The sequence below is a fragment of the Lepus europaeus genome, chromosome 13 (assembly GCF_033115175.1).
Source record: "Lepus europaeus isolate LE1 chromosome 13, mLepTim1.pri, whole genome shotgun sequence".
Classification (NCBI taxonomy): Eukaryota; Metazoa; Chordata; class Mammalia; order Lagomorpha; family Leporidae; genus Lepus; species Lepus europaeus.
Window position 1 is genome coordinate 51,428,053 of NC_084839.1, and position 27,859 is coordinate 51,455,911.

A 27,859-nucleotide genomic window follows, 5' to 3' on the forward strand; every position below is an offset into this window, starting at 1 on the left:
CTGGAAGAGGAGCAGCCGGGACTAGAATCCGGTACCCATATGGGATCCTGGCGCCTCAGGCGGAGGATTGCCAGCCCCAATTTTTTTTTTTTTTTCTTTTCTAAAGATAGAGTTACAGAGTGAGGTAGAGACAGAGAGAGAGGTCTTCCATCCACTGGTTCACTCTCCAGATGGCCGTAATGCCCAGAACTGCACCAATCCGAAGCCAGGATCCAGGTGCTTCCCCCTGGTCTCCCACCAGATGCAGGGGCCCTAGGACTTGAGCCATCTTCTATTGCTTTCCCAGGTGATAGCAGAGAGCTATACGGGAAAAGGAGCAACCAGGACTAGAACTGGTGCCTATATGGGATGCTGGCACTACAGGCCAGGGTGTTAACCCACTGCGCCACAGCGCCAGCCCTCAAAAATTCTTTTTTAATTGGGGTTCTCAATATCTAGATTCTGAACCTTGTGGAATGTAAGACTTTATTGAACATTGTATAAACACAGAGACATCAATTTCAGCTCATTATTAGTGATAAATCTTGCAATAATTTGTACTAAAAGGAAAACAGATACTGTGACAGCGCTATTATTTTATAAACCGTTTATAGATTTATAAGAAGCAACAGAAGAAATGGAGACAATTGTGCCTAATGGGAGAACTAAAGTAATTCTTTCGAGATGACCCAATTGATAGATTTTACTTCTCATACTGTACTGTGCCATTTTCATAAACAAGTGAAGTGAGCCATCTATACCATCATAGAAACTTCACCTAGAAACTATTAACATAAGCCAAAACAACATTTGAGTATGATGAAATACATCAATTCTAATTACTGGTTGTAAGGAAACCACTTTAGTTATATTTCAATTAACAGCAATAAAACTATAGTATGCATATAATATTTGTGTCTATATTCATCTAACAGAATGCTGATAATATGAAAATGAGATTCAGAGAACCCTAAAAGAATACGTCTTTACTGAAAATCCAGTAAACTAAGGCTTGTGTTTGCCTCAGAAATGTGGGTCTAAAATTAGAAGGCAGTGGGCAACTTTGGGTATAAATAAATCATTTAGTAAAGTAAGGTAGGCTTTTGGCATAGTGATAGGATGTCCACATCTGTATCACAGCATCTGGGTTCAAGTTCCAGCTCCAGCTCTGATTCCTGCTAGAGGCAGCGGTGATGGCTCAAGTAGCTGGGTACGTGCCACCTATATGGGAGACCCGGATTGAGTTCCAGGCTCTCAGCTTTGGCTTGGCCAAGCGTTTGTAAAGTAAAACAGCAGATGGGAGATCTCTGTCTCTCAGCCTTTTGAAAAACTAAAAATGTAGGGGCTGGTGTTGTGGCGTAGCTGTTAAAGCTGCCACCTGTAACGCCAGCATCCCATATGAGGGCCAGACAAGAATTGGCTGCTCCACTTCTGATCCAGCTCCCTAATGTCCCTGGGAAGGCAGTGGACAATGGCCCAAGTGCTTGGGCTCCTGCACCCACATGGGAGACTTGGAAAAAGTTCCTGGATCCTGGCTCCTGGCTTCAGCCTGACCTGGCCTAGCCCCCACCATTGGTTTAGGGAGTGAGCCAGTGGAAGGAAGATTCTCTCTTTCTCTCTTCCTTTCTCTTTGTAACTCTGACTTTCAAATCTTTTTAAAAAATAAATGAAAGAGTTACACAGAGAGAGGAAAGGCAGAAAGAGAGAGAGAGAGAGGTCTTCCATCCAATGATTCACCCCCCAATTGGCTGCAATGGCCGGAGATGCACCAATCCAGAGTCAGGAGCCAGGAGCCTCTTCTGGGTCTCCTACGTGGATGCAGGGGCCCAAGGACTTGGGCCATCTTCTTCTGCTTTCCCAGGCCATAGCAGAGAGCTGGATCAGAAGTGGAGCAGCCAGGATTTGAACCAGAGCCCATATGGGATGCCAGCACTGCAGGCAGCAGCTTAGCTTGTTATGCAACAGTGCTGGCCACCCAAAAAATACTTTTTTCAAACATAATGTCAATTTTGCCAACACCACAAAAAGAGGGATTGCAGTTATTACAATGAATAATGTAGTTTTTCTATTTTGTTGAAATATGAAATATATATATAATATGCTCAGTCAATAAGGACAACATTCACACTTCCCATAAAGTTTCATTTTAAATAAAAGGTTTCCTTGCTCTGACATTAACACTATTGTCAGAACATAAAATTAGGGCTGGCACTAGCATAGCAGGTTAAGCTACTGCTTGCAACATTATCATTCCACATCAGAGTGCCAGTTTGAGTCTCCACTTCTAGATCCAGCTGTATGCTAACATACTTAGGAAGGTAGCGGAGGATGGCCCAAGTGTTTGGCTCCTGCCATCCATGTGGGAGACCGGGATGAAATTCCTGGCTCCTGGTTTCAGCCTGGTACAGCCCTAGCTAGTGTGGTCATCTGAAGAATGAACCAACAAATAGAAGCTTGTTTTCTCAATTTCAATCTCAATCTCTCTCTCTCCCACTGTCTCTCTCTCTCTCTCTCTCTCTCTCTCTCTCTCTCCCCTCTCCATGCTCTGCCTTTCAAAAAAAAAAACACATATTTTGAAGACATATTTTGAAGAACCCAGAAGATCAGGAGGTATGTCAAGAAGCAATATAGGCTTGGCCGGCGCCGTGGCTCACTTGGCTAATCCTCCGTCTGCGGCACCAGCACCCTGGGTTCTAGGCCTAGTTGGGGCGCTGGATACTAGTCCCTATTGCTCCTCTTCCAGTCCAGCTCTCTGCTGTGGCCCAGGAGTGCAGTGGAGGATGGCCCAAGTGCTTGGGTCCCTGCACCTGTATGGGAGACCACGAGGAAGCCCCCAGCTCCTGGCTTCAGATCGGTGTAGCGCCAGCTGTAGCAGCCATTTGGGGAGTGAACCAACGGAAGGAAGACCTTTCTCTCTGTCTCTCTCTCTCACTATCTATAACTCTACCTGTCAAATAAAAGAAAAAGAAAAAAAGAAGAAGCAATACAAGCTTTTTACACTAGAGTAATTGGTTCTGCCACAAATGATATTTAAAACCCTAAGGTTACTGAGGGATAGAAATAAAAAAAATGATGGTTTTTGGAAGAACAGCTCTGCCATGCAGTTTATGCTCCAGAGTCATCTGCCCATAAATCAGACTGTGCTGACTTCACCTGAGAGCATATCCCTGCTTGGTCCTTTCCTCTTCCCTCTTCTATAGGTATTTCCTGAGACACTCTCCTTCTCTCACTCATATGCATCCAAATTCCTGTCTCAGACTTTGGTTCTAGGGAGCCTAACCTGAGAACTGCATGAGCCTGGCAGTCTGTGCTGAGACCCAGCTCCCAGAAGCCACCTGCTGTCTGTCCTTGCTAATTTGTGTTCTTCTAAGTGCTACCTTGGTCCACGTTCTTCCGACTTACAGGGGTTTGGGTCTTTCCTTTACACGTACTCACAGACAGTTAGAACCAGATGCTGCCTTTTCCCACCCAGCAGTATGACACTGGCCAACTTCCTATCCTTACTGCTCAACTTCCACCCACCATTAAGTCATCATGAATTATCTGTGAACTTTGCTGAACGAACTCTTCATCTGGACTCCCTGTGACTGTGCCTCATTGCTCTGTGAATACCTTTAAGTATTTCTAACTGATAAAGTGCAAGAGACCTGAAGTAAATGCTCAATACTATACTGAAAAGAAAACTATAAAAATTTTGAGAATGAGGGCTGGCGCTGTGGCGCAGCAGGTTAAAGCCCTGGCCTGAAGCACTGGCATCCCATATGGGCACTAGTTCTAGTCCCGGCTGCTCCTCTTCTGATCCAGCTCTCCGCTATGGCCTAGGATAGCAGTAGAAGATGGCCCAAGTCCTTGGGCCCCTGCACCCACGTGGGAGACCAGGAACAAGCTCCTGGCTTCGGACTGGTGCAGTTCCAGCCATTGCGGCCATCTGGGGAGTGAACCAGCGGATGGAAGACCTCTCTTTCTCTGTCTCTATCTTTCTCTGTAACTCTTTCAAATAAATCTTTAAAAAAATTTTTTGAGAATGAACAAGTTTATTAACCAAAAGTCAAAATTAAGTTAAAAGGTTAACTTTGCTTACTTTTCCTGGGTGACCCAATTGATAACCAAATCCAGCCGTTTTTCTGATAATCCACATTTGATTCCTTCCAGGGTTAGTTCCGCATCAATAGGCTGTCTAAAAGCATGACTTGTGCTAAACACAGCCTCAAAAAATAGGAGTAATGGAAGAGGCTTTCCTCTAATTTTCCCAACAGCTACAAGAAGAAGAAAAGTGTTTGAGTCAAATACTTTAAGAGATGTTTGCTTTTTCTTATTTCATATTACTATTTTAATCTCTTTGCATTTTCTAAAACCTTAATCCAAAAGTTACACATTCATAATTTTAACTAATATATGTAAATTTTATATTTTAGATCATAACTAAATATTATTATCCTTGCCATATAAACACGGAGGCAGAGATTGGACTGATTTGTCTACAAGCAAAGGCATAACAAAAACAGCTGATGGTTGCCAAAAGCTGAGAGAAAGGCATGGAAGACAATCCCCCTTAGAGCCTCCAGAAAGAACCAACCCTGCTGATACCTTGGTTTCAAACTTGTGACCTCCGTAAAATTGTAAGAAAATACTTTTCTTTTCTTTTTAGCCACAGGATGGTCCCATTAATGGTGCGTATGTGCCATAACCAAAGAAAAACTAAGATTTAAACACAGAAAACAAAAGATGTAGTTGCAAATACAGAGAGGATAAAATTCTTCATGCAGGAACTGGGGCTTGGTGCAGTAGTTGTCACTTAGTATGTTGTCATGCCACACTGGAGTGTCTGGGTTCAAGTTCCAGTTCTGCTCCTGATTTCCGCTTCCTACTAATGCACGGCGGGGAGGCGGCAAGTCACGGCTCATGCAGTTGGGTCCTTGCCACCCGTGCGGAAGACCCAGACTGAGTTATGGGCTCCTGCTTTTGGCATGGCCCAGCTCTGGCTGTTGCAGGCATTTGAAGAGTAAACCAGAGATGGAAGATTTCTTTCTTCCTCTGTGTGTGTGTGTGTATGTGTATGTGTATCTGCCTTTCAATAAAAATATTTAAAAAAAATTCCATATCAAACTATACTGCCACAAGTGAAACAAAATATAAAACCTGATATTCAGAGGTACCTACTTAGTTTGACATCCTCTAATACTGAAAATAATTAAATGAGAACTGACAAATTGAGATCTTGACATTTATATGTAGACTCAGCTAATGATCAAACATAGAATCTCAATCACATATTCACAATTTAAATTTTTATTTAAACTGTATATAATACAGTCGATTTGAGTTCTGGATCAATCCATCAAATTATTTTCCTTTTATGAGCAGAAAATATTTTTCCCAAATTTTTATTTAACTGGAAGTAAGGAATAAGAGAAGAGCCAGACATGGGTGTCTTAGAATTTAGAGAACAAAGATACCAGTGTCTAATATTCCCCTGGAAAATGTAAAGGTGAGAGATCAGAGTGAGGGAAGAGAGATAAAGTGGGAGAAAACTCAAATTCCACAAGATTGCATGTTCAAGGGTGAAGGAGACTCCATGATAGGTATGTAGGCTGGACTTTAAGGTCCTCCAAAGAGTTATCATGCAGGACCAGGTGACCTCAGCTAACAAGGTCTTTCGGGGGGACACACCATCAGAAGCAGTGGAGAGGATTCTTAGGGAAGCACTAAAGCAATACCTCTTGAATGATTAACAGGTACAGTGAGAAGTCCCCAGTAAGAAGAGGCTCTAAAAAGCAAAGACTGAAAAAGCTGTCAATTTGAGCAACCAATGGACCTCTGCCATTCTTAGGAAGCCAGATCACCACAGCACCTGTTGAATAAGACCTTTCCTGTCCCCTACCTAATCCTTCCCTACAACTGCTTAGAGATTAGAAGAGGGGGTAGAACAGTAAAGGAGAAAACATATTTCCTTATACCCAACAGGTTGTAGAGCCATAGCAGGAGGAAGGGCAGAATTTTTCAGTTAAACAACAGACTATTTAGATTATATCAGACTTTTTGGTATCTAAAACTAAAATTATTAATATCTAAAGGTGACTGAAAAGAAACTATGTGGGGGCATTTTTAATGTGCGGGCAGGTACTTGGCCTAGCAGTTAAGATGCTGGTTGGGTCACCCATATCCCATATAGTAGTGTCTGGGTTTGATATCTGTCTTCAGTTTCTTTCTTTAAAAAAAAAAAAAGATTTTATTTATTTATTTGAGAGGTAGAGTTACAGTGAGAGGGAGAGACAGAGAGAAAGGTCTTCCTTCCATTGGTTCACTCCCCAGATGGCCGCAACGGCTGGAGCTGCACTGATCCAAAGCCAGGAGCCAGGGGCTTCTTCCCGGTCTCCCATGCGGGTGCAGCGGCTCAAGGATTTGGGCCATCTTCTGCTGCTTTCCCAGGCCATAGCAGAGAGTTGGATGGGAAGTGGAGCAGCCGGTACTAGAACCAGTGCCCGTATGAGATGCCGGTGCTGCAGGCGGAGGATTAACCTACTGTGCCATAGCACCAGCCCCTGTCTTCAGTTTCTGATTCAACTTCCTGCTAATGCAGACCCTGGGAGGCAGCAGTCATAGCTCAACTACCTGGGTCCCTGCTACTCATGTAAGATTTAGATTGAATTCCCAGCTTCTCGCTTTGATGCCAGGAGCTATTATAGGCATACGGGGAGAGAACCAGAAGACAGAAGATCTTTCTCTCTCCCCTTGTCTTTCACTCTGTCATCCAAATAAATTTTTAGAATTAAAAAAAAAATTAATGAAACATAAATTTGAAGCCATTCTTCAATAAAATAAATGTTAAACACAAGCACTGCAAAATGGCTACAGCTGCTATTATAACTTAGATAGGTGACAAATAATGAGTGAGAAGCACATACAGTGGGGATACACTAGACAAGGCAATGATTCACATCCTGGGCAGGATGCAGGGGGACGCATGGCACTGCATGATGCTACTCAAATAGCACGCAATTTAAACCTTCCGAATTTTTTAAAAGATTTTATTTATTTATTTAAGAGGTAGAATTACAGAGAGAGAGAGGGAGAGAGAGAGAGAGGTCTTCCATCCACTGGTTCCCTCCACAAATGGCTGCAATGACCGGAGCCTGGTCAATCTGAAACCAGGAACCAGGAGTTTCTTCTGGGTCTCCCACGTGGGTACAGGGGCCCAAGTACTTGGGCCACCTTCCACTGCTATCCCAAGGATGTTAACAAGGAGCTGGATCAGAAGAGGAGCAGACAGGGCTTGAACTGGTGCCCATATGGGATGCCAACGCTGCAGGCAGCCCACTAGGCCACAGCACCAGTACCCCCTGAATTATTTAATATGGAATTTTCCACTGAATAATTTAGACTAAAATTTACTGTGACTGAAACCACAGAAAGCACAACTGTAGGGGCTGGCATTATGCACAGCAGGTTAAGCTGCTATCTGCAGCACCGGCATCCTATATGAGCTGCTCCACTTCTGATCCAGCTCCCCACTAATGTGCCCAGGAAAGCACCAGAGGGTGGCCCAAGTGTTTGGGCCCTTGCATCCATGTGGGAGACCTGGATGAAGCTCCTGGTTCCTGACTTCAGCCTGGCCCAGCCCTGGTGGTTATGGCCATTTGGGGAGTGAATCAATGGATGGAAGATCTCTCTCTGTCTCTGCTTCTCCCTGCCTCTCTCTGTAACTCTGCCTTTCAAATAAATAAATAAATCTTAAAAGAAAAAAAAAAACGAAAGGAAGAAAAACTGTGGATAAAGGAGAACTCCTATACTCATTTTTGATTGCTCATCAGCTTTTAAAGCTTACTTCTTAACTCTCAGACATGATTTTTTTTTTTTTTTTGACAGGCAGAGTGGATAGTGAGAGAGAGAGACAGAGAGAAAGGTCTTCCTTTCTGCCATTGGTTCACCCTCCAATGGCCGCCGCGGCCGGCGCATTGCGCTGATCCGAAGCCAGGAGCCAGGTGCTTATCCTGGTCTCCCATGTGGGTGCAGGGCCCAAGCACTTGGGCCATCCTCCACTGCCTTCCCGGGCCATAGCAGAGAGCTGGCCTGGAAGGGGGGCAACCAGGATAGAATCTGGCGCCCCAACCGGGACTAGAACCCAGTGTGCCAGCACCGCAAGGTGGAGGATTAGCCTGTTAAGCCATGGCGCCGGCCACGATATGTTATAAATAAAATTAATTCGGATCAAATGGTACATTGTGGAATCCTCTAAAGTTGGTTCAGTGCTTTGTGATGATCAAATGGTCTTATCCAATGATCCCATAAGAAGGATAATTACCATTTATATCATAACATTATTTTTTAAATAATAAAACTGAAGTTCTGTGAGATTAAGTAGCTAATCCAAAGTAAGCAATTCAGGCCTATAGTAACAATGAAATAAAAACAGAACTGTCTGCCTCCTAGCATTTTATATAATTTTATCTCCATGTTCCATGATAAATTAAATACATATACATACTTGTATATCCTTATAAACATATGTAAACATATGTTATGGTAAAAGATAAAATATTTCTAATACTACTGTATACATGCACTTTGGTTGGGGACAATTCAATCAGACTTTTATGATGATAAAGATGGTAGACTAAGGGCCAGTGTTGTGGCACGCTTTAAGTTAAGCCACTTCATGTGACATCGGTATCCCATGTTGGAGCCCCAGTTGGAGTCCAGGCTGTTCTGCTTCCAATTCAGCTCCTTGCTAACATACCTGGGAAGACAGCAGAAGATGTCCCAAGTACTTGGGCCTCTGCCACCCACATGGGAGGCCCAGATGGAGGTCTAGGCTCCTAGCTTTTCTGGCCCAGCCCTTAGCCAAATCCTTGGCCCATCTTCTGCTACATTTTGCAAGTCACTAGCAAGGAGCTGGCTTGGAAGTGGTGCAGCTGGGACTCACAGGATGTCAGCATCGCAGGCAACAGTTTAACCCACTATGCCGCAATGCCGTCCCCAAATAAATCTTTTTTTTTTTTTTTTTGACAGGCAGAGTGGATGGTGAGAGAGAGAGACAGAGAGAAAGGTCTTCCTTTGCCGTTGGTTCACCCTCCAATGGCCGCTGCGGCCGGCGCACCGCGCTGATCCGAAGCCAGGAGCCAGATGCTTCTCCTGGTCTCCCATGGGGTGCAGGGCCCAAGGACTTGGGCCATCCTCCACTGCACTCCCTGGCCACAGCAGAGAGCTGGCCTGGAAGAGGGGCAACCAGGACAGAATCTGGCGCCCTGACCGGGACTAGAACCCGGTGTGCCGGCGCCACTAGGCGGAGGATTAGCCTATTGAGCCGCGGCTCCAAGCCCCCAAATAAATCTTAAAAGTAAAAGGCACTATGGCTGCTGGTTCGAGTCCCAGCTGCTCCACTTCTGATCCAGCTCTCTGCTATGGCCTGGGAAAGCAGTGGAAGATGGCCCAAGTCCTTGGGCCCCTGCACCCACATGGGAAGACCTGGAGAGAGCTCCTGGCTCCTGGCTTCAGATCGGCACAGCTCCAGCCGTTGCAGCTAACTGGGGAGCGAGCCAGCAGATGAAAGGCCTCTCTCTCTCTCTCTGTCTCTCTCTCTCTCTCTGCCTCTCTCCTCTCTCTGTGTAACTCTGACTTTCAAATAAATAAATATTTTTTTAAAAAAAGTAAAAGGCACTAAACAAAGACAAATGGCTGCTGTACACTGCAAGGAGACATATTAACAACAACAGAGTGGAAATTGGCATAGCAAACCCTTAAAAGTTTGATTCCCAAGCTACCAATAAGGAACACCAAGAAGAAACAATTCAATTCACATAAAAAAAAAAAAAAAGAAAGAAAAAAGAAACAAGAAGCCTCAGGAATTGGCAGCGCCAGGAACTTCTGGACTGAGATAACATTCCTAAACTGGGAATCTCAACTGAAAGACTGTTTAAAAAGCCAGCCCTCACCCAGATGACATCCCCTTCTACTACCTAGAGAAGACTGAGGCTTAGTTTCTCAAAAAGATAAAACACAGGGTGTCCACATCAAGACAGTAGGCACAGCTGAGGGCAGGAGTACCAAACTACTAATAATTATTTTCTGCTATCCCAGAGACCTTTCTTCACATCACTAGAATCATCTAGAATATATAATCACTAGAATATATAATCACTAGAATACATAAATTCCATGAGGATAAGAGTCTTTGTAGGTTCTATTCTCTGTTATAGCCTTAGCACCTAGCACATATCAAATAATCAATTTTGTTAAATGAATGGATGAATGAGCTGGTTCCACATTTCTCTGCCTCCTTATCTGTTTTCTCAGTTAGTCCTCATCTATTTGGACTTATCGCTCTCTGTATATCAGTACCTAGTTCATAGTAGCCTACAGTTGAAAAACATACTCTATTGGGACCAGCATTGTGGCACAGCAGGTTAAGCCACCAGCTGAGATGCTGGCATACCATATGGGTGCCGGTTTGAGTCCTGGCTACTCCATTTCCTATCCAGAACCCTGCTAATGTTCTAGGAAAGCAGTGGAAGGCTAGCCTAAGTACTTGGGCTCCTGCACTCATGTGGGAGACCCAGATGAAGCTCCTTGCTCCTGGCTTCAGCATGGCCCAGCCCCAGCAGTTGCGGCCACCTGGGGGAGTAGACCAGAGGGTGGAAGATCTCTCTCTCTGTAATTCTACCTTTCAAATAAATAAATAAATCTTTTTAAAACAGGAAACCACACTCTACCTATAGTGATTATCTGGACATAATATAAGAATGTACAGCTATATTGGCCGGCGCTGTGGCTCACTAGGCTAATCCTCCGCCTGCGGCGCCAGCACACCGGGTTCTAGTCCCGGTTGGGGCGCCGGATTCTATCCCGATTGCCCCTCTTCCAGGCCAGCTCTCTGCTGTGGCCCGGGGGGGCAGCAGAGGATGGCCCAAGGACTTGGGTCCCTGCACCCGCATGAGATACCGGGAGGAAGTACCTGGCTCCTAGCATCGGATCGGCACAGCACCGGCCGTAGCAGCCACTAGGGGAGTGAACCAACGGAAGGAAGACCTTTCTCTCTCTGTCTCTCTCACTGTCTATAACTCTCTCTCTGTCACTGTCTAACTCTGCCTGGCAAAAAAAAAAAAAAAAAGAATGTACAGCTATAAACACTGTCTTATTAGATGTTCTGCTACTCCCAGTGATACCATCTTTGAGCTTTAATATATCTTAAATAAGATTTTATATAGCCTTTTAAGAATAAAAAGCAGGGAGCCGGCGCCGTGGCTCAATAGGCTAATCCTCCACCTTGCGGCACCGGCACACCAGGTTCTAGTCCCGGTCGGGGCGCTGGATTCTGTCCCGGTTGCCCCTCTTCCAGGCCAGCCCTCTGCTATGGCCTAGGAGTGCAGAGGAAGATGGCCCAAGTGCTTGGGCCCTGCACCCGCATGGGAGACCAGGAGAAGCACTTGGCTCCTGGCTTCAGATCAGCGCAGTGCGCTGGTCGCAGTGTGCGGGCCACGGCGGCCATTGGAGGGTGAACCAACGGCAAAAAGGAAGACCTTTCTCTCTCTCTCTCACTATCCACTCTGCCTGTCAAAAAAAAAAAAAAAAAAAAAAAAAGAATAAAAAGCAGGGGTAAGCCTCTGCCACAGTGGTTAAGATGCCACTTTGGATATCTGAATCCCCTATTAGAATGCCTGGGCTTAACTCCTGGCCTGGGGATTGGGTCTCTGCAACCCACATGGGAGACCAGGATGGAGTTCTTGAGTTCGGGATTAGGCCTAGTACAGACCTGGCTGTTGTGGTCATTTGGACAGAATGACCAGATGGAAGATATCCCTCTCTCCCTCTCTCACTCTTGCTCTTTCTCCCTCCTACCCCATTACTCTTCAATTCAAATAAGTAAATGAGTCTTTTAAAAAAAATAGTAACTTACAAATACATGAATATTTAGTGTGTCAACAAGGTAAAATCCTTCATAACCAATCAAAAGTTATTATTGGGGTTGGCATTGTGGCACAGTGGGTTAAGCCATGGTGTGCAGTGATTGCATCCCCTATGGGGATGGCTGCTCTACTTCTAATCTAGCTCCCTGCTAATGTGACTGGGAAAGCAGAGGAGAATGACCCAAGTGCTTGGGTCTCTGCACCCATGTGGAAGACCTGGAAGAAGTCCTGGCTCCTGACTTCAGCCTGGCCCAACCCCATTCATTGTGGCTATTTGGGGAGTGAACCAGCACATGGGAGATTCTCTCTCTCTTTCTCTCTCTTTGTAACTCTGCCTTTCAAATAAATAAATAAATCTTTTAAAAATAAGTTATTATAAAGTTGCAAAGAAACAATTATGACTAATGAGAAAAAAATTAATAAAACTCTTAGGAAACAGAAAAATCTTTGTGAATTTGTTATCGATTTCTTAAGTATGATACTCAAATAATCATTCATAAAACAAAAAATTAATAAACTTCTATAAAACTTAAAACTTCTAGCCTTAGAAAGACAGTGTTAGGAGAATGAAAACCAGGAGAAAATATTTGTAAACCATATATTTATCTGATAAAGGACTTGTACTCACACAATAGAGAACTACTCATCAATAAAAAGGAATGAATAGATCCAACAACATGAATTTGAAAATACTTAGGTGGAAGACAATTAAGTCAGTCTAAAACAACCACTTACTATATGTTTCTATTTATTTCACATTACAGGAAATGCAAAGCTGACTAGTGAATTGCCTGGGGACTAGCAGAAAGAGAGGATATGGGAGAGAGAAGGGTGGAAAGAGAAAGGGGTATAAGGGAATTGTTGGATGATGATTCAAAGGGTGTATACCTATGTCAAAACTGACCAAACTGTATATTTTAAATCGTTCACTCTGTTTATGTATGTCAAGTTGCCACAAAAAGGTTGTTTTTAAGGGGTGTGGATAAATTCTGACAAAATAGTAATATTTATTAATTTTAATAGTGAAGATATGGATGTTATATTTCTGCTTATTTTCTATATACTTGAAACACCCCTATAATTTAATTTAGAAAAACTTAATCAGACTCCTTTATGTTACAGCTAACAAAACTGGGTAAATGATAGAGATAGCGCTGGAGCCTGGATCTTCAGTCTCAATTTAATGCTCTTTCCAATCATATTTGCATTCATATAGAAAGTTGAGAAAGAAAGGCTTACCCTTAAATTTATCCATTGTACCAGTGTTTCGAAGAATTCTTCTAGGACTGTTTGCTGTAAAACAAGCTGCCTTTTCATATTCACCAAGTGAGATTAATTCATTGAACCTATAGCCATTGCATTTGACAATGCATTATAACAGTACACACAAAAGAAGAAAGAAAACGGTTGAGTAAAGTCTAATGCAGACTAAATATAGTGGCGTAATATAGAAAACCAAAATGCAACTCCAATAAACTAGAACCAGATTCATTCATTCTATAGAGATGTTGTTTTCAATTCTTTCTCTAATATTTTGGGATTTTTTTAAAGTCTCAGAATAAAACTCTGCTGCCAGCTGACCTGTGAACTTGATCCTATACATTATTCCTACAGTGCTTACAACAAGCCACAGAGAATGGAAAGACAGAACTTGAAGGTGATTTACAGTAAGCTCAGATTTTTTTCTCTTGTATCATGTCTCATCTTATCTCCATACGTTAAGGTGAATCAGGAAAAAGAAGGGTGATCTGCTTAGAAACTCAGCTCACCGGAAGTATTAACTGAACACAGGAGCTGCCAAGCTGGAGACCAAGAGGTAGCCTTGGTATTCAGAAGACTATGTTGCTTTCTGAAGCATGAGCCTCTCAATTAAATATTAGATGAACACAAGAAGGAAAAACAATGGTTCATTTAAGCCTCTACTCCTTTTCTTATGGGAAAAACGTTTTCAAATCAGCCCTTGCATCACAATTAACAAAACTGTGGCAAACAAATTATGTAGTTTACAAATGAAAGCAGAACCCCACAGGCGAAAATTCACAGAAGTAATACTAATGAAATATATACAACTTTCTTCTCTCATTTCAAAGCCATCAGACTTCAAGCAAATCAACAGCTAACAAACTGTTTAATATATGACTAGGAATAATATATATATTCATTATATATTGGCCCCACAGCCTCTGAATTTACATCCTAAAATAGTCTTGGGTCTCTTTAAGATTCTTGTTGTATACTATATAAAATAACTTAAATTTTATGGTTAAATATACCTTTTCAATATGTCATAGGATAGAAATAATGAGGAGGAAAAATGACCAAGCAGTCTAGAATAATCTAAATCAAGAAAATATTCTCAAAAACATTTTGTGGCTGATCTTTGTTGTTCCAGGAGAAGAAATTTCCAGGATATCTCTCTGAATAAAGATGTCACAAGTATCAAGTGAATGGATGGAAACCAAGGCAGAAAACTATCCAGTGGACAATAAAGTAGCCTTATATGCCCAACTGTCAGGATTGGAGATAATGCACAAAGATCAATTTAATGAAAGAAGTCTTGTGGGCTGGCATTGTGGTATAGCAGGTTAAGCCTCTGCCAGCGACAATGGCATCCCATATCAGTGCTGGTTTGAGTACTGGCTGTTCCACTTAGGATCCAGCTCCCTGCTAATGCACCTGGGAGAGCAGCAGCAGATGGCCCCAGTACTGGGGCCCCAGCATCCACATGGCAGACCCAGAAGTTCCTGGCTCCTGGCACACTTTGGGAGCCAGCAGGTGATGGCTTGAGTTCTTGGGCCCCTGCTACCCAAACAAGAAAGCGCCAACAGGTTCCAGGCTCCTAGTTTTGGTCTGGCCCAGTCCTGGCCATTTGGGGAGTCAAACAGTGGATGGAAGATCTCTCTCTCTCTCTCTGTCTCTCCTCCTCTGTCTGCAACTCTGCCTTTTAAACAAACAAAAATAAATCTTATGAAACAATTGTCATGAGCATACATATGAAGAATTTCTGAGCATTTTTACTTATCTTTCGAAAGTGGATAATGTGACCAAACAGGAACATATGGAACCAATGCTTCAGAAAAGATGTTCACTTCAGTAAAATTTACTTAAAATGAACCAAATGATCTCCAACTCAGAAATAAACCATCTTTCTTTGTATTCCATCAGAATGTTGGAAAGAACAGATAATAACAGGTGAAGGACAAAAACTTCGCAGTTCCCAACAAAGTGATCTGAATTGAGCAGGAAAGGTGAAGACAACTTTCTAGATTTAGAAAACCTGGACATGGATGAAAAGATTAAGCACCACATGAGCCACAATTTGCTGCTGCTTCCAAGAGCAGCGGCACAGGAGCTAAGTGCCAGTTTTACTTTTTTTTTTTTTTAAGCCTTGAAAAGTTAACTTTGAAAGTTAGAGTTACACAGAGAGAAGGAGAGAGAAAGAGAAAGAGAGAGAGAGAGAGAGAATCTTCCATCTATGGGTTAATCCCCAAATGGCCACAATCGCCAGGGCTGGCCAGGCCAAGCCAGAAGCCAGGAGCTACCTCCAAGTCTCCTAGAGGAGTACAGGGATCCAAGCACTTGGGCATCCTCCACTGTTCTCCAAGGTGCAATAGCAGGGAGCTGGATCATCAATGGAGCAAATGGGACTCGAACCAACACTCATATGGGATGCCAGCACTGCAGGCATATGCACCCATATGGGATGCAGCACTTAAGGCCCTGCTGTGACACAGCACTGGTCCCAGTGTTCCTTCTTATAATCTTTCCCTGGACCAGCCTCTTATCCTTGAAGTGAAGCCAAAACCTACTATAAAAAGAACAGAAAAGCAAATGGAAGAGATACTTGGAAATGAAGTTAATCTTTCCACTTGATGAACAATTTGATTACGACACTGTGACTCTAACTCACAAGTTAGAGACAGAGACCATCAAAGAGGTATGCAAGCAAAAGAGAAAGAATATCAACACAGACTAAGAGGAACCCTGTGATTGATTCATAGGGCATCTTTGTGTTTATTTTTACTTTGTTCTTATTCAAGCAACATTAGAATAAAAGACAAAAATCTTGTATTAAAATGGTTTTGTAATAGGCAGCAAAAATACATACATATGTGTATGTAATATATAAATATAAAATATAAAACTTGTATCAACACTACAATCCCCTTATCTCTTCTGAAAAATCTCCTAGACTACCAATCTAGTACTATTTTTCATAAAGAATTTGTGGGGGAAAAATATCCCTGTAGTTTATTTTCTAACTTCTCTATTAGAATAGAATTTTAAAATTATAAAAAGTAGGGACTGGCACCATGGCTCACTTGGTTAATCCTCCACCTGCGGCGCTGACATCCCATATGGGCACCAGGTTCTAGTCCCAGTTGCTCCTCTTCCAGTCCAGCTCTCTGCTGTGGCCTGGGAAGCAGTGGAGGATGGCCCAAGTGCTTGGGCCCCTGCACCTGCATGGGAGACCAGGAGGAAGCACCTGGCTCCTGGTTTCAGATTGGCGCAGCGCCAGCCATGGTGGCCATTTGGGGGGTGAACCAATGGAAGGAAGACCTTTCTCTCTGTCTCTCTCTCTCACTGTCTAACTCTATCTGTCAAATAAATTTTAAAAAATTATAAAAACTAGAGAGGTAGGCACTGTGGCATAGCAGGTTAAGGGGCCAGTTGGTGTGCCTAAATCCCATAGTGGAGTACCTGAGTTGATCCCAGCTATTCCACTTCCAATCCAGCTTCCTGCTAATAATATACATTCCGGGAGGCAGCACATGATGGCTCAAGTACTTCAGTCCCTGCCAACCTCGTGGGAGACCCAGGTGGAGTTCCAGGCTCCTAGCTATGGTTGGCTCAGCCTGGGCTATTGTGGGCATCTCATAAATGAACCAGTGGATGAAAGATTTCTCTCTCCCTCTGCCACTCAGTCTTTCAAATAAATAAAAACAAGTGGATAAACATTTTCAAAAACTAGAGTATGTTTTACCATGTTACTAAATGGAAATATAGTCAATTAAACACAGAAAATCAAAGCTTTTAAAATATTTATGTTTCAGGCCGGTGCCATGGCTCAATAGGCTAATCCTCTGCCTTGCGGCGCCGGCACACCGGGTTCTAGTCCCAGTCGGGGCACCGGATTCTGTCCCAGTTGCCCCTCTTCCAGGCCAGCTCTCTGCTGTGGCCTGGGAGTGCAGTGGAGGATGGCCCAAGTGCTTGGGCCCTGCACCCCATGGGAGACCAGGAGAAGCGCCTGGCTCCTGCCTTCGGATCAGCATGATGCGCCGGCCGCAGCACGCCAGCTGCGGCGGCCATTGGAGGGTGAACCAATGGCAAAGGAAGACCTTCCTCTCTGTCTCTCTCTCTCACTGTCCACTCTGCCTGTCAAAAAAAAAAAAAAAAAATTTTTTATGTTTCAGAGTAGGTGCTTAGCCTAGCAGTTAATACGCCCATGTCCCACAACAGATTGCCTGGATTCAACTCCCAGCTTCAGCTCCTGACTCTAGCTTCCTGTTAATGCAGGGTCTGGGAGGCAACAGATGATGGCTCAAGTGATTGGTTTCCTGTCACTCAGGCGGGAGACCTGGATTGAGTTCCCGGTTCCTGGCTCCAGACCCAGTCTCAACCACTGTAGACATCTGGGGAGTGAATCAGCAAATGGGACCTCTGTCTGTCAAAAAAACAAAACAAAACAAACAAACAAAAAAACACCAAAATTGCCTTTCAATGTAGTAAAGCACAATCTCTGCTTCTTTGGCCTGGCTTGGATCATCTTCAAGCAGTTCCTCAGCAATGGCTTGGTCATCTGTAAATATTGAAAGCATCACTGGAAGACATTTACGATAATTTATCAACAGAAAAACAACAAACATTTATATGTTTAACAAAAACTTATTGCTGTGGATATTAACAGCACCACCCTCTTCCTAAACTGAGTGACCTCGCTGTCCCTATTCTCCTTATTTTCAAGTCTGTTCTCATTGGTTCATGAAGTCTATTCTTTACCAATTGTCTATAATCTGTTGAAGAAAGAAACCCATAGGGAAACTAAAAAGAAATAAGTATATTTTTGCTGTCTTTAAACTCAGCCTAGGAAAATCCCATTCTACAGCTTTTTGGAAATAAAAATATCTTGCATTATTTGTGCTAACTAAAAAAAATAAATACTGAGGGGCCGTGCTGTGGTGTAGTAGGCTAAGCCTCAGCCTGTGGTACTGGCATCCCATGTGGGCACCAGTACATGTCCTAGCTGCTCCTCTTACAATCCAGCTCTCTGCTAATGGCCTGGGAAAGCAGTAGAAAATGGCCTAAGTGCACCCATGTGGGAGATCCAGAAGAAGCTCCTGGATCCTGGCTTTGGATCAGCCCAGCTCCAGCCATTGTGGCCATTTGGGGAGTGAACCAGTGATGGAAGATCTCACTGTATCTTCTTCTGTCTATAACTCTACCTTTCCGATAAATAAATAATCTAATAAGTAAATAAATAAAAACTGAAAAATTACCATGCAAATCTTTGGTTTTCTGAATTTGCTCTACAAAGTCTGGAAAGGAGCTGCTCATATCAGATTTCACCCATAAAGAAAATGCATAGGAAATAATCTGCAGTCTTTGATGACTAGAAAGGTAAAAAAAAAATCAACAACTTGAGTCCAAAATCAATTGGTAAACCATCAGAATAACACAAGCAAAAGGTTCAAATTTTTAAAACATATAATCAACTTGCATACCTAAACTGTAATTCTTTGTTCAGATTTTCAGCTATATCTCGCCGTTTTAGTAGCATAATCATTTCTTCATCTAAATCAGCCTTCCTCTGAACTGGTATATATTTTATTGACATATCCTGCTTCATTTCTTCATATTTTTTTTCAAGATATTTCATGTGCTTAGTGAGTGCATCTAGACTGACAGACTCTCGGAGTGTCATGCCTGTAGGAAAAGGAAATAAATCAAACCAGCTAAGCTATCTGGGAACTCTTGTGCTCAAACAGAAAGTCTTAGCAAGATAGTCAGATGGTTCACTATGTTAAGAAATAATTCAGAAATAGGGGCCAGCATTGCGGTATAGCAGATAAAGCCATCACCTATGATAACAGCAGTGGAAGATGGCCCAAGTGCTTGGGTCCCTGGCACCCATGTAGGAGACCTGGAAGAAGCTCCTGGCTCCTACCTTCTGTCTAGCCCAGCCCTGGCTGTTGTGAGACCTTTTGGGGAGTGAACCAGCAAATGGAAGATCTCTCTCTCTCTCTCTCCCTCTCAAATAAATAAAATAAATCTTAAAAAAAAAAAAAGATCGATTCAGTATATAATTAGTAAAGATCTCATCAGTTTGTACCCACGCAGAAAAACACAAAGTGTAAAAATACTGTTTCAGTAATAGTTATAGCATTACTGCACATTAGACAACACATTAAGGACAGTTCCCACATGGGATGTAAGTACACAGTGACTTCTGTTGCTGACTTAACAATTTGACACTCCTGTTCATGACGTCAGTAATCTCCCTAGGCTCTAGTCATGAGTTGCCAGGGCTATGGAAGCCTTTAGAGTTCGCTGACTTTGATCTTATTCCGATAGGGTCCTAGTCAAAGTGGAAGTTCTCTCCTCCCTTCAGAGAAAGGTTCCTCCTTCTTTGATGGCCCCGTTCTTTCCACTGGGATCTCACTCACAGAGATCTTTCATTTAGGTCTTCTTCTTTTTTTCTTTTCCATGGTATCTTGGCTTTCCATGCCTACAATACTCTCATGGGCTCTTCAGCCAGATCCGAATGCCTTAAGGGCTGATTCTGAGGCCAGAGTGTTGTTTAGGACATCTGCCATTCTATGAGTCTGCTGTGTATCCCACTTCCCATGTTGGATCTTTCTCTCCCTTTTTGATTCTATCAGTTAGTATTAGCAGACACTTGTCTTGTTTGTGTGATCCCTTTGATTCTTAGACCTATCCGAGCCATCGAATGTGAACTGAAATTGATCACTTGGACTAGTGAGATGGCCTTGCTACATGCCACCTTGATGGGATTGTATTGGAATCCCCTGGCACATTTCTAAATTGGAAATGGCATAGAAAATTAATTAATTTTTAAAAAAATATTATGTAGGATCTCTGTCTTTAATGTGCTGTACATTCTTATTTAATGCTATAACTAGTACTCCAACAGTATTTTTTTTTCACTTTGTGTTGCTATATGGGGGCAAACTGTTGAAATCGTTACCTAATATATACTAAACTGATCTTTTGTATATAAAGAGAATTGAAAATGAATCATGATGTGATTGGAAGGGGAGAGGGAGCGGGAAAGGGGAGGGTTGTGGGTGGGAGGGAAGTTTTGGGAGGGGGAAGCCATTGTAACCCATAAGCTGTACTTTGGAAATTTATATTCATTAAATAAAAGTTTAATTAAAAAAAAAGAAACAATTCAGAAATGGTAGCGTATAGATACAGATATAGATAGCTTACTAAACATAAGTAGAATTAGCATAAAATTGTAAGTAGCTAACAGTTTTACACATCATCAATGATGATTCAGTGTGGTGATTGTTCAGAGAACACACAAACTTTAGCAGCTGAAAAAAAAAAATTGCTAGTGACCCCATCACCACACCCTGAAAACCCCTAGATATCACTATTGCTCATAACACCAAGAGCCTCTGCCCAACAATTCAGGATTTCACCAACAGATCTCTCTTTAATCAAGTCTCCCATTGCTCTTACATATAGTTAACTCCAGGACAATCAGTTTATTCTTTCAAACACAAACTTGGACGTGCCTGCTGCAACTTTCACTGCCTTCCTTTCTCACCCAGGCCACTTGTTGACTTTAATGCACCCCTCAAAATTGTCTTCCTCTAGAAACCACCCTGGATGAACACTGCTGGACTTCAATCATCCCCTTATTCTAAAGCTTCTCAGCATGTAGTCAATCTGCCAGTCTCTTTCTATTTATCCGTATGTGTCTTAAAAAATATATTTGCCTCTGTAACTTTGCCTTTCAAATAAATAAATCTTTAGATATATATATATATAATATGTATATATATATATATATCTTTGTTTATTTAATTTGAAAGTCAGAACTATAGTGAGAGAGGGAGAGACAGATCTTTCATCTTTGGTTCACTCCCTAAATGGCCACAATGACTGGGGCTGGGCCAGGCTGAAGCTGGGAGCTTCTTCCAGATCTCCCATGTGGATGGCAGAGGCTCAAGTACTTGGGCCATCTTCTGCTGCTTTTCCCAGGCCATTAGCAGAGAAATGGATTGGAAATAGAGCAGCTGGGACAAGAATCGGCACCCACGTGGATGCTGGCACTGCAGGCAGCAGCTTTACCTGCTACGCCACACTGGGAACACCAACATCCCACATAGAAGTGCCTGAGTTTGTGTGCTGGATACATTTCCAACTCTAGCTTCCTACTAATGTGCAGCCTTGGAGGTAGCAGGTAACAATGGGCAAGTATTCAAGTCCCCATAACCCATATAAAAGACCCAGATTGAGTTCCAGGCTTCTGGCTTCAGCCTGGCCCAGCTTTGGCTGTGGCAGGCATCTGGGGAGTGAATCAGTAAATGGAAGATTGATCTCTGTCTCTCACCATCCCCTGCTGTGTGTGTATCTGTCTCTTTGCCTTTCAAATAAACAAAAAAAATTTCAAAAAAGTTTTCCACCTAGTGATTTTGCCTCTAGACAAATACTAACCAAAATCTTCAAAAGTTGTGGATACCATTATCTATTTTTAAAATCTCTCCTTTCCCCTAGGATATTTGTAATTCCTCTATCCATCACACAAACTTAAACTTGTTCTTTTCTTTTTTTTAAACTTAGAGTTATTGATATCCTAGATGCATTCCAGAACATATTCCACTTTCTTAAAATGTGATAACTGAAGATGTGGCATGAGAAGGAGGTGACATGGACGTGTATCTACAGTGTTCACCAGAACCTTAAAATGTTCCATACTATACCAGTGGTTCTCAAACTTTAGAAAGCATCAGAATTAACCTGGACAACTGGACCCAACCACCATGAAGAGGACCCGGCATGTTCATGTTGACGCGGGAAGCACACTTTAAAAGTCACTGCATTATACTTCACGTAACCCAGTCAGATGGGAATGCTCTCATCTTTCAGAGCTGTTTAAAGATTTCTCTTCTCAACAGTTTGCACCCACACAGAAATTGTTGAAATCTTTATACTAAATTGATCTTCTGTATATAAAGAGAATTGAAAATGAATCTTGATGCAAATGGGAGGGGAGAGGGAGTGGGAGAGGGGAGGGTTGCGGGTGGGAGGGAAGTTATGGGAGGGGGAAGCCATTGTAATCCATAAGCTGTACACTGGAAATTTATATTCATTAAATAAAAGTTAAAAAAAAAGGAAAAAAAAAGATTTATCTTCTCGTTATATCTACCTATAGCCCTGACCACATCTGAGTGCATAACATACACTTGGGAGATGCACACGCATCAGAACATTTGTATCAGTTTCTGTAATGAGAAAAAACTGGACACAGCTGGGATTTCTTCCACATATTTTAAACAAAGTGCGGTACCTGGAATACGTGTTGATGGATCTTTAGAGAAAGTGCAATATGGTATTTCTTTTGAATAATACTCTTCCCTAAGCTGTTTAATCTGATCTATTTCCAATTGGATTTTTGAGGAATTGTTTTCAATAATTCTCATCCTGAAAAACAAAAACAGAAAGGCTTTCATCTCTTTCTTTCAACTATTTTAATCTTTAATTCATGACTTAAAACAGGTTAAATTTTTACTTCACTTTGACTAATTATCGTTTTCAACCATTATAGAGTAGGTAGAAGTTTAAAAAGCAATGATGTAAAAACTTAACTAGCCTCACAAATGAACAATTTTTTTTCACAGCATTAATAAAATCTCCTACTATGATTCTTAACCCTATTGGAAATCCTTAACTGTTAAATATAATAACCTGGCCAAAGTATTGTTTATTCCCCATAGTGGAAAAGTACTTCTGCAATTTAAATTTTGTGTGTATGTGTACAGTTGCCTGTAGATGTTGTAACAAATTACTATAAATTTGGTATCTTAAAAAATGAGTTTTTTTAAAAAGTAAAAAAAAAAAAAAAAGAGGACTTTATTCTTTTACAATTTGGAGATCATAAGTCCAAAATCAGTATCACTGGGCCAAAAACCAAAGTGCAGTCAGGGCCATGCTCCACAGGACAATCAGTTCTTTGCCTCTGGGGGCTACAAGTGTTCCATGGCTGTATCACTCCAATCTCGGCCCATGGTCACAAGCCTTCCCCTCTGGCCCTGTCAAATCTCCCCCTGCCTTCCTCTTATAAGCGCATTTGTCATTATATCTAGTGCCTAACTGGATCATCTCCCTATCTCAAAATCCTAAATTTTTAAATTATATACATTTATTTATTTGAGAAGAAAGGCAGCAAAGAAAGAAACAGAGAAAGAGGGAGAGAGAAACAGAGATCTCACACCCACTGGTTCACTCCCCAAATGTCAGCAATGGGGAAGCTAGGCTGGCCAGGCTGAAGCAGGAAGCTGGGAACTCAATCTGGGTCTCCAATGTGGGTGGCAGGAACACAGTTTCTTGAGCTGTCACTTGCATCAGCGGGAAGCTGGAAGCAGAAGTGGAGCCAGGACTTGAACCCAGGCACTCTGACAGGGTATGTATATGTCCCAAGCAGTATCTTAATGGCTGTGCCAAACACCTATCCCAAAATACTTAATTTAATCATAGCTGCAAGAACCTCTTTTCCAAACAATGTTAACACTTAATTGGTCCCAGGGATTAGGACCTCACATCTTTAGTGTCACTATTCGGTACCTCTGATCCTAGACGAAGTACAGCATAAAAGATAAAACTGAGTTCATCCCAGCAGTGGGAATGGTTACAGAACAAGAAGTATGGTAGGCATTACTTGAAGTTTACCTCCTACTTATGTTGGCCCAGGAAAGAAAACACAGGCTAAAATAAATTAGGCATTGCTATAGAAATGACACTTTTTAAAGAACAGCAACTAAGACTTTATTTAAGAGGGGGCTGTGGAAAGACACATAAGGACTACTACAGTGGGGCTGTTCAGCACAGAAGAAAAATCTGGCTCAACTTCAAATAGAGCACGGGCAAGTGGGAATTTAAAGCAAGGATAAGGGTGGGAGTCACCGGAAAGAAAATTACTGAGAGGACATATCAGGGGTGAGGAGATGATCTGGCTAAATTATCCTAAAAGGAGTCTGGCTAAAGGCAGGCCAGGATGATTAGATATCCCCTGGAGAATGGTCAGGATGAGGAATTTGGTAAGATCTTTGAGGATGACCAGACACCAAGGGTGAGGACCTGTTTAAATGATGGGGTCACAGTTAACACAGGACCAATATGGATGAATATGTAAGTCCAAAAGTGAAGTTTACTTGAAAAAGTTCAGGGAAGGCTGAGCAGAGTTTAATCAGGTAGAAAATCTGTCAAGTATAATAAATGTCACAGAGTTTGTAGCGAATTAAAAACCAGTTTGTCAGCAGAAAACTGATGCCTGCTTCCAGTTATTACAGAGTTCTTAGTAACTACACTTGACTCAGAGTAAAAACATGGAAACTTACAAAAGAGGAATAATGGAATAAAATATCCTTTGCCTTTCTTCCAAATAAATTTGTGTTTACAGAAAAAAGATGTTGCAAGTAAACAGACTTTCAAAATAATTTAAACCAGGGACTCAGACACTTGCATATGAATATTCACAGTGACTCACAATGGCCTGAGTTGGAAACCCAAGTGCCCATTAACAGATGAATGGGTAAACAGAAAGTGGTGTATCCATAAAATGAGATATTGTTTGACCATAAGAAGAAAGGCAGATCAATACATGTCACCACACGAATAAGAAGCCTGCAGCTGCTCCCTTCTATGCTGCTGCTATGCTCTCTTTAGTTTTGAAAACTTCACTATGGTGATTCTAGTTGATTGTTTTTCAGCATTTATCATGCTTGGGATTCCTTGAATCTGTGAATTTGGGATCTCTCACCAGTTCTAGAAAATCCTCAGCCATTGTCTCTTTATAATTCAACGAATGTTAGAATATTCAGAGTTGTGCAACTGCCACCACTACTTAATTTTAAAACATTTCATCGGGCTCCGTGACTCAATAGGCTAATCCTCTGCCTTGCGGCACTGGCACACAGGGTTCTAGTCCCAGTCAGGGTGCCGGACTCTGTCCCGATTAACCCCTCTTCCAGGCCAGCTCTCTGCTATGGCCCGGGAGTGCAATGGAGGATGGCCCAAGTGCTTGGGCCCTGCACCTGCATTGGAGACCAGGAGAAGTACCTAGCTCCTGCCTTCGGATCAGCGCGATGCCATTGGAGGGTGAACCAACGGCAAAAGGAAGACCTTTCTCTCTGTCTCTCTCTCTCTCACTGTCCACTCTACCTGTCCAAAAAAAAAAAAAAATTCATCAACTCAAAAATAAGCCTTATATTCATGAGTGGTCTGCTTGATGGACCAAAGACATAAGCCGTAGCTATTCTCACTCATTGCCCAAAAGATAGATAAACACTGGAATTTATTCCTTGCCCTTAAATCTCACACCCCATTGCCTTTACACCCCCACCCCTACCCCCCAGGTTCCCAAGGCCCTGCACTGCCACCTGAAAGACCAGTTCCAGGAATTCACTTCCACTGCCCCCTACCCCACTCCCATCCCCAGCCCTCCTAAAATATAAAAAGGCCCGCCCCTGGGGTCAGGGTCTTCTGCCATGTGTTCCATCAATGTGCACACTAACAGTTGGTCACCCAACTCTGCGAATTTATTTTCTCTGAATAAACTCGGTCTGGCTGTAGATTCGAACACTGCCTCCTCTCTAATCTGTGCCTCTTTTCCTAACACTGCTGAGCAGAAGGCAATTTTTCATGTAGACCTCAGGGGCAGAGCAGTTTACCTCTAGTCCATTCTACCAAGGTGTAGCCCTTTATTCAAAGTAGACTACACCCCTTGAACAGACCCAGGACTTGGTCTCTATCTCCTATGGCACAGTAAAACCTGAAACTTACAGTACTAGTTTTAACAAATGTCCCTAGAGCCAAGGCAGTTTCAGCGCTTTGCTTATCTTTTGTCTTCTTTTAGATCTTGCCCTGATAATCTCTTACTATCTCATCAGTTCACTGATGCTTCTTAGGAAATCATTTATGTAGCATCTTTCACTAAGAGGAGTCTATCCCAACTTCTAGCCAGCCATATCACCACAAATGGATGTCAAACTTCATATAAGATGCTAAGATGATTTGAAATGATCTATAGGGGCTGGCTCTGTGGCACAGCGGGTTAACACCCTGGCCTGAAGTGCCAGCATCCCATATGGGCACCGGTTCAAGTCCCAGCTGTTCTACTTCTGATCTAGCTCTCTGCTATGGCCTGGGAAAGCAGTGGAAGATGGCCCAAGACTTTGGGCTCCTGCAACCGCATGGGAGACCTGGAGAAAGCTCCTGGCTCCTGGCTCCTGGCTTTGGATCCGCACAGTTCCAGCCATTGTGGTCAACTGGGGAGTGAACCATTGGATGAAGACCTCTCTCTCTCTCTCTCTCTCTCTCTCTGCCTCTCCTCTCTCTGTGTAACTGACTTTCAAATAAATAAATAAATCTTAAAAAAAAAAAAAGAAATGATCTATAAAGACAATTTATCTGGCATTTGCCAAATGTAACACTGAAAATATAACAGTGAGCATTTTATCATCTCCCAATTCATTAATTATCTTTGTGCATCAAGGATTAAGTGCTTTAATTCAGATGGTAATCAAGAAATATCAAATCTGCCATGGAAGGTGTTACCAGGAGTGATAACCTGCCTTCCTTCCTTTATGACATTACAACCCATCTCCAGGTAAACTAAGAGGTATCTGGCCGGCGCCGCGGCTCAGTAGGCTAATCCTCTGCCTTGCGGCGCCAGCACACCGGGTTCTAGTCCCGGTCGGGGCACCAATCCTGTCCCGGTTGCCCCTCTTCCAGGCCAGCTCTCTGCTGTAGCCAGGGAGTGCAGTGGAGGATGGCCCAAGTTCTTGGGCCCTGCACCCCATGGGAGACCAGGAGAAGCACCTGGCTCCTGCCATCGGAACAGCGCGGTGCGCTAGCCGCAGCACGCTACCGCGGCGGCCATTGGAGGGTGAACCAACGGCAAAAAGGAAGACCTTTCTCTCTGTCTCTCTCTACTGTCCACTCTGCCTGTCAAAAATAAAAAAAATTTAAAAAAAATAAAAAGTTTATCCCGGTTGCCCCTCTTCCAGGCCAGCTCTCTGCTGTGGCCAGGGAGTGCAGTGGAGGATGGCCCAAGTGTTTGGGCTCTGCACCCCATGGGAGACCAGGAGAAGTACCTGGCTCCTGCCATCGGAACAGCGCGGTGCGCCGGCCGCAGCGCGCTACCGCGGCGGCCATTAGAGGGTGAACCAACGGCAAAGGAAGACCTTTCTCTCTGTCTCTCTCTCTCTCTCACTGTCCACTCTGCCTGTCAAAAATAAAAAAATAAAAAAATAAAAAAATAAAAAGTTTAAAAAAAAAAAGAGGTATCTGAAAATTCTCAAACACAATCACCACTTCTTACTTGAAATAAGTAAAAAAAAAAAAAAGCAATAGTTATTTCAAGTTAGTAACAGAAAAATATGACTTTAAGGTAAAACTAAAGATAAAAAGAACCACTGATTCATGTTACACTGGCTAGCTGTAACAATTAAGTCACAAGTATCACCTGTTAGGCTGGTTACTACTGTACTTACTTTGCTTCAAGTTGTGTAATTCTTCTCTTGTGATACACGAAAGCTGTGGGCCCTGCTGCCAAAACTTTAACTCTTCCATGAAGAAAAAATGTAGTTCTTCGGCCTTTCTTTATTGTCTCAACAAAGGCATCATATTCTTTTTTGATTGAAGTAAGAATGGATTTGTATGCAGTAACATATTCTATTACCTGAAATATGAGTTTTCTGCCTATGGTACAGATTTTTTTTCTAGAA

At 42.6% G+C, this 27,859-nt stretch overlaps 1 protein-coding gene across 4 annotated transcripts in view; it reads right to left on the bottom strand.

Annotated features, from left to right (window-relative positions):
• CLHC1 (clathrin heavy chain linker domain containing 1) overlaps positions 1–27,859 on the bottom strand; it is a 59,265-nt gene that overhangs the window by 26,484 nt on the left and 4,922 nt on the right. For 3 of the 4 annotated variants that reach the window (XR_009867800.1, XR_009867799.1, XM_062209448.1), the window contains exons 3-9: positions 27,626–27,813; positions 22,423–22,556; positions 18,605–18,806; positions 18,380–18,492; positions 17,598–17,682; positions 13,122–13,228; positions 4,061–4,235 (exon numbers count right to left, since the gene is read on the bottom strand). Coding sequence is in view for 2 of the 4 variants with exons in the window: in XM_062209448.1 (XP_062065432.1) it covers positions 4,061–4,235; positions 13,122–13,228; positions 17,598–17,682; positions 18,380–18,492; positions 18,605–18,806; positions 22,423–22,556; positions 27,626–27,813 (1,004 nt within the window). In the remaining 2 variants the exon portion in view is untranslated. Of the gene's footprint in view, positions 1–4,060; positions 4,236–13,121; positions 13,229–17,597; positions 17,683–18,379; positions 18,493–18,604; positions 18,807–22,422; positions 22,557–27,625; positions 27,814–27,859 lie in introns of those variants that run through there. The other variant, XM_062209449.1, reaches the window with a different exon arrangement.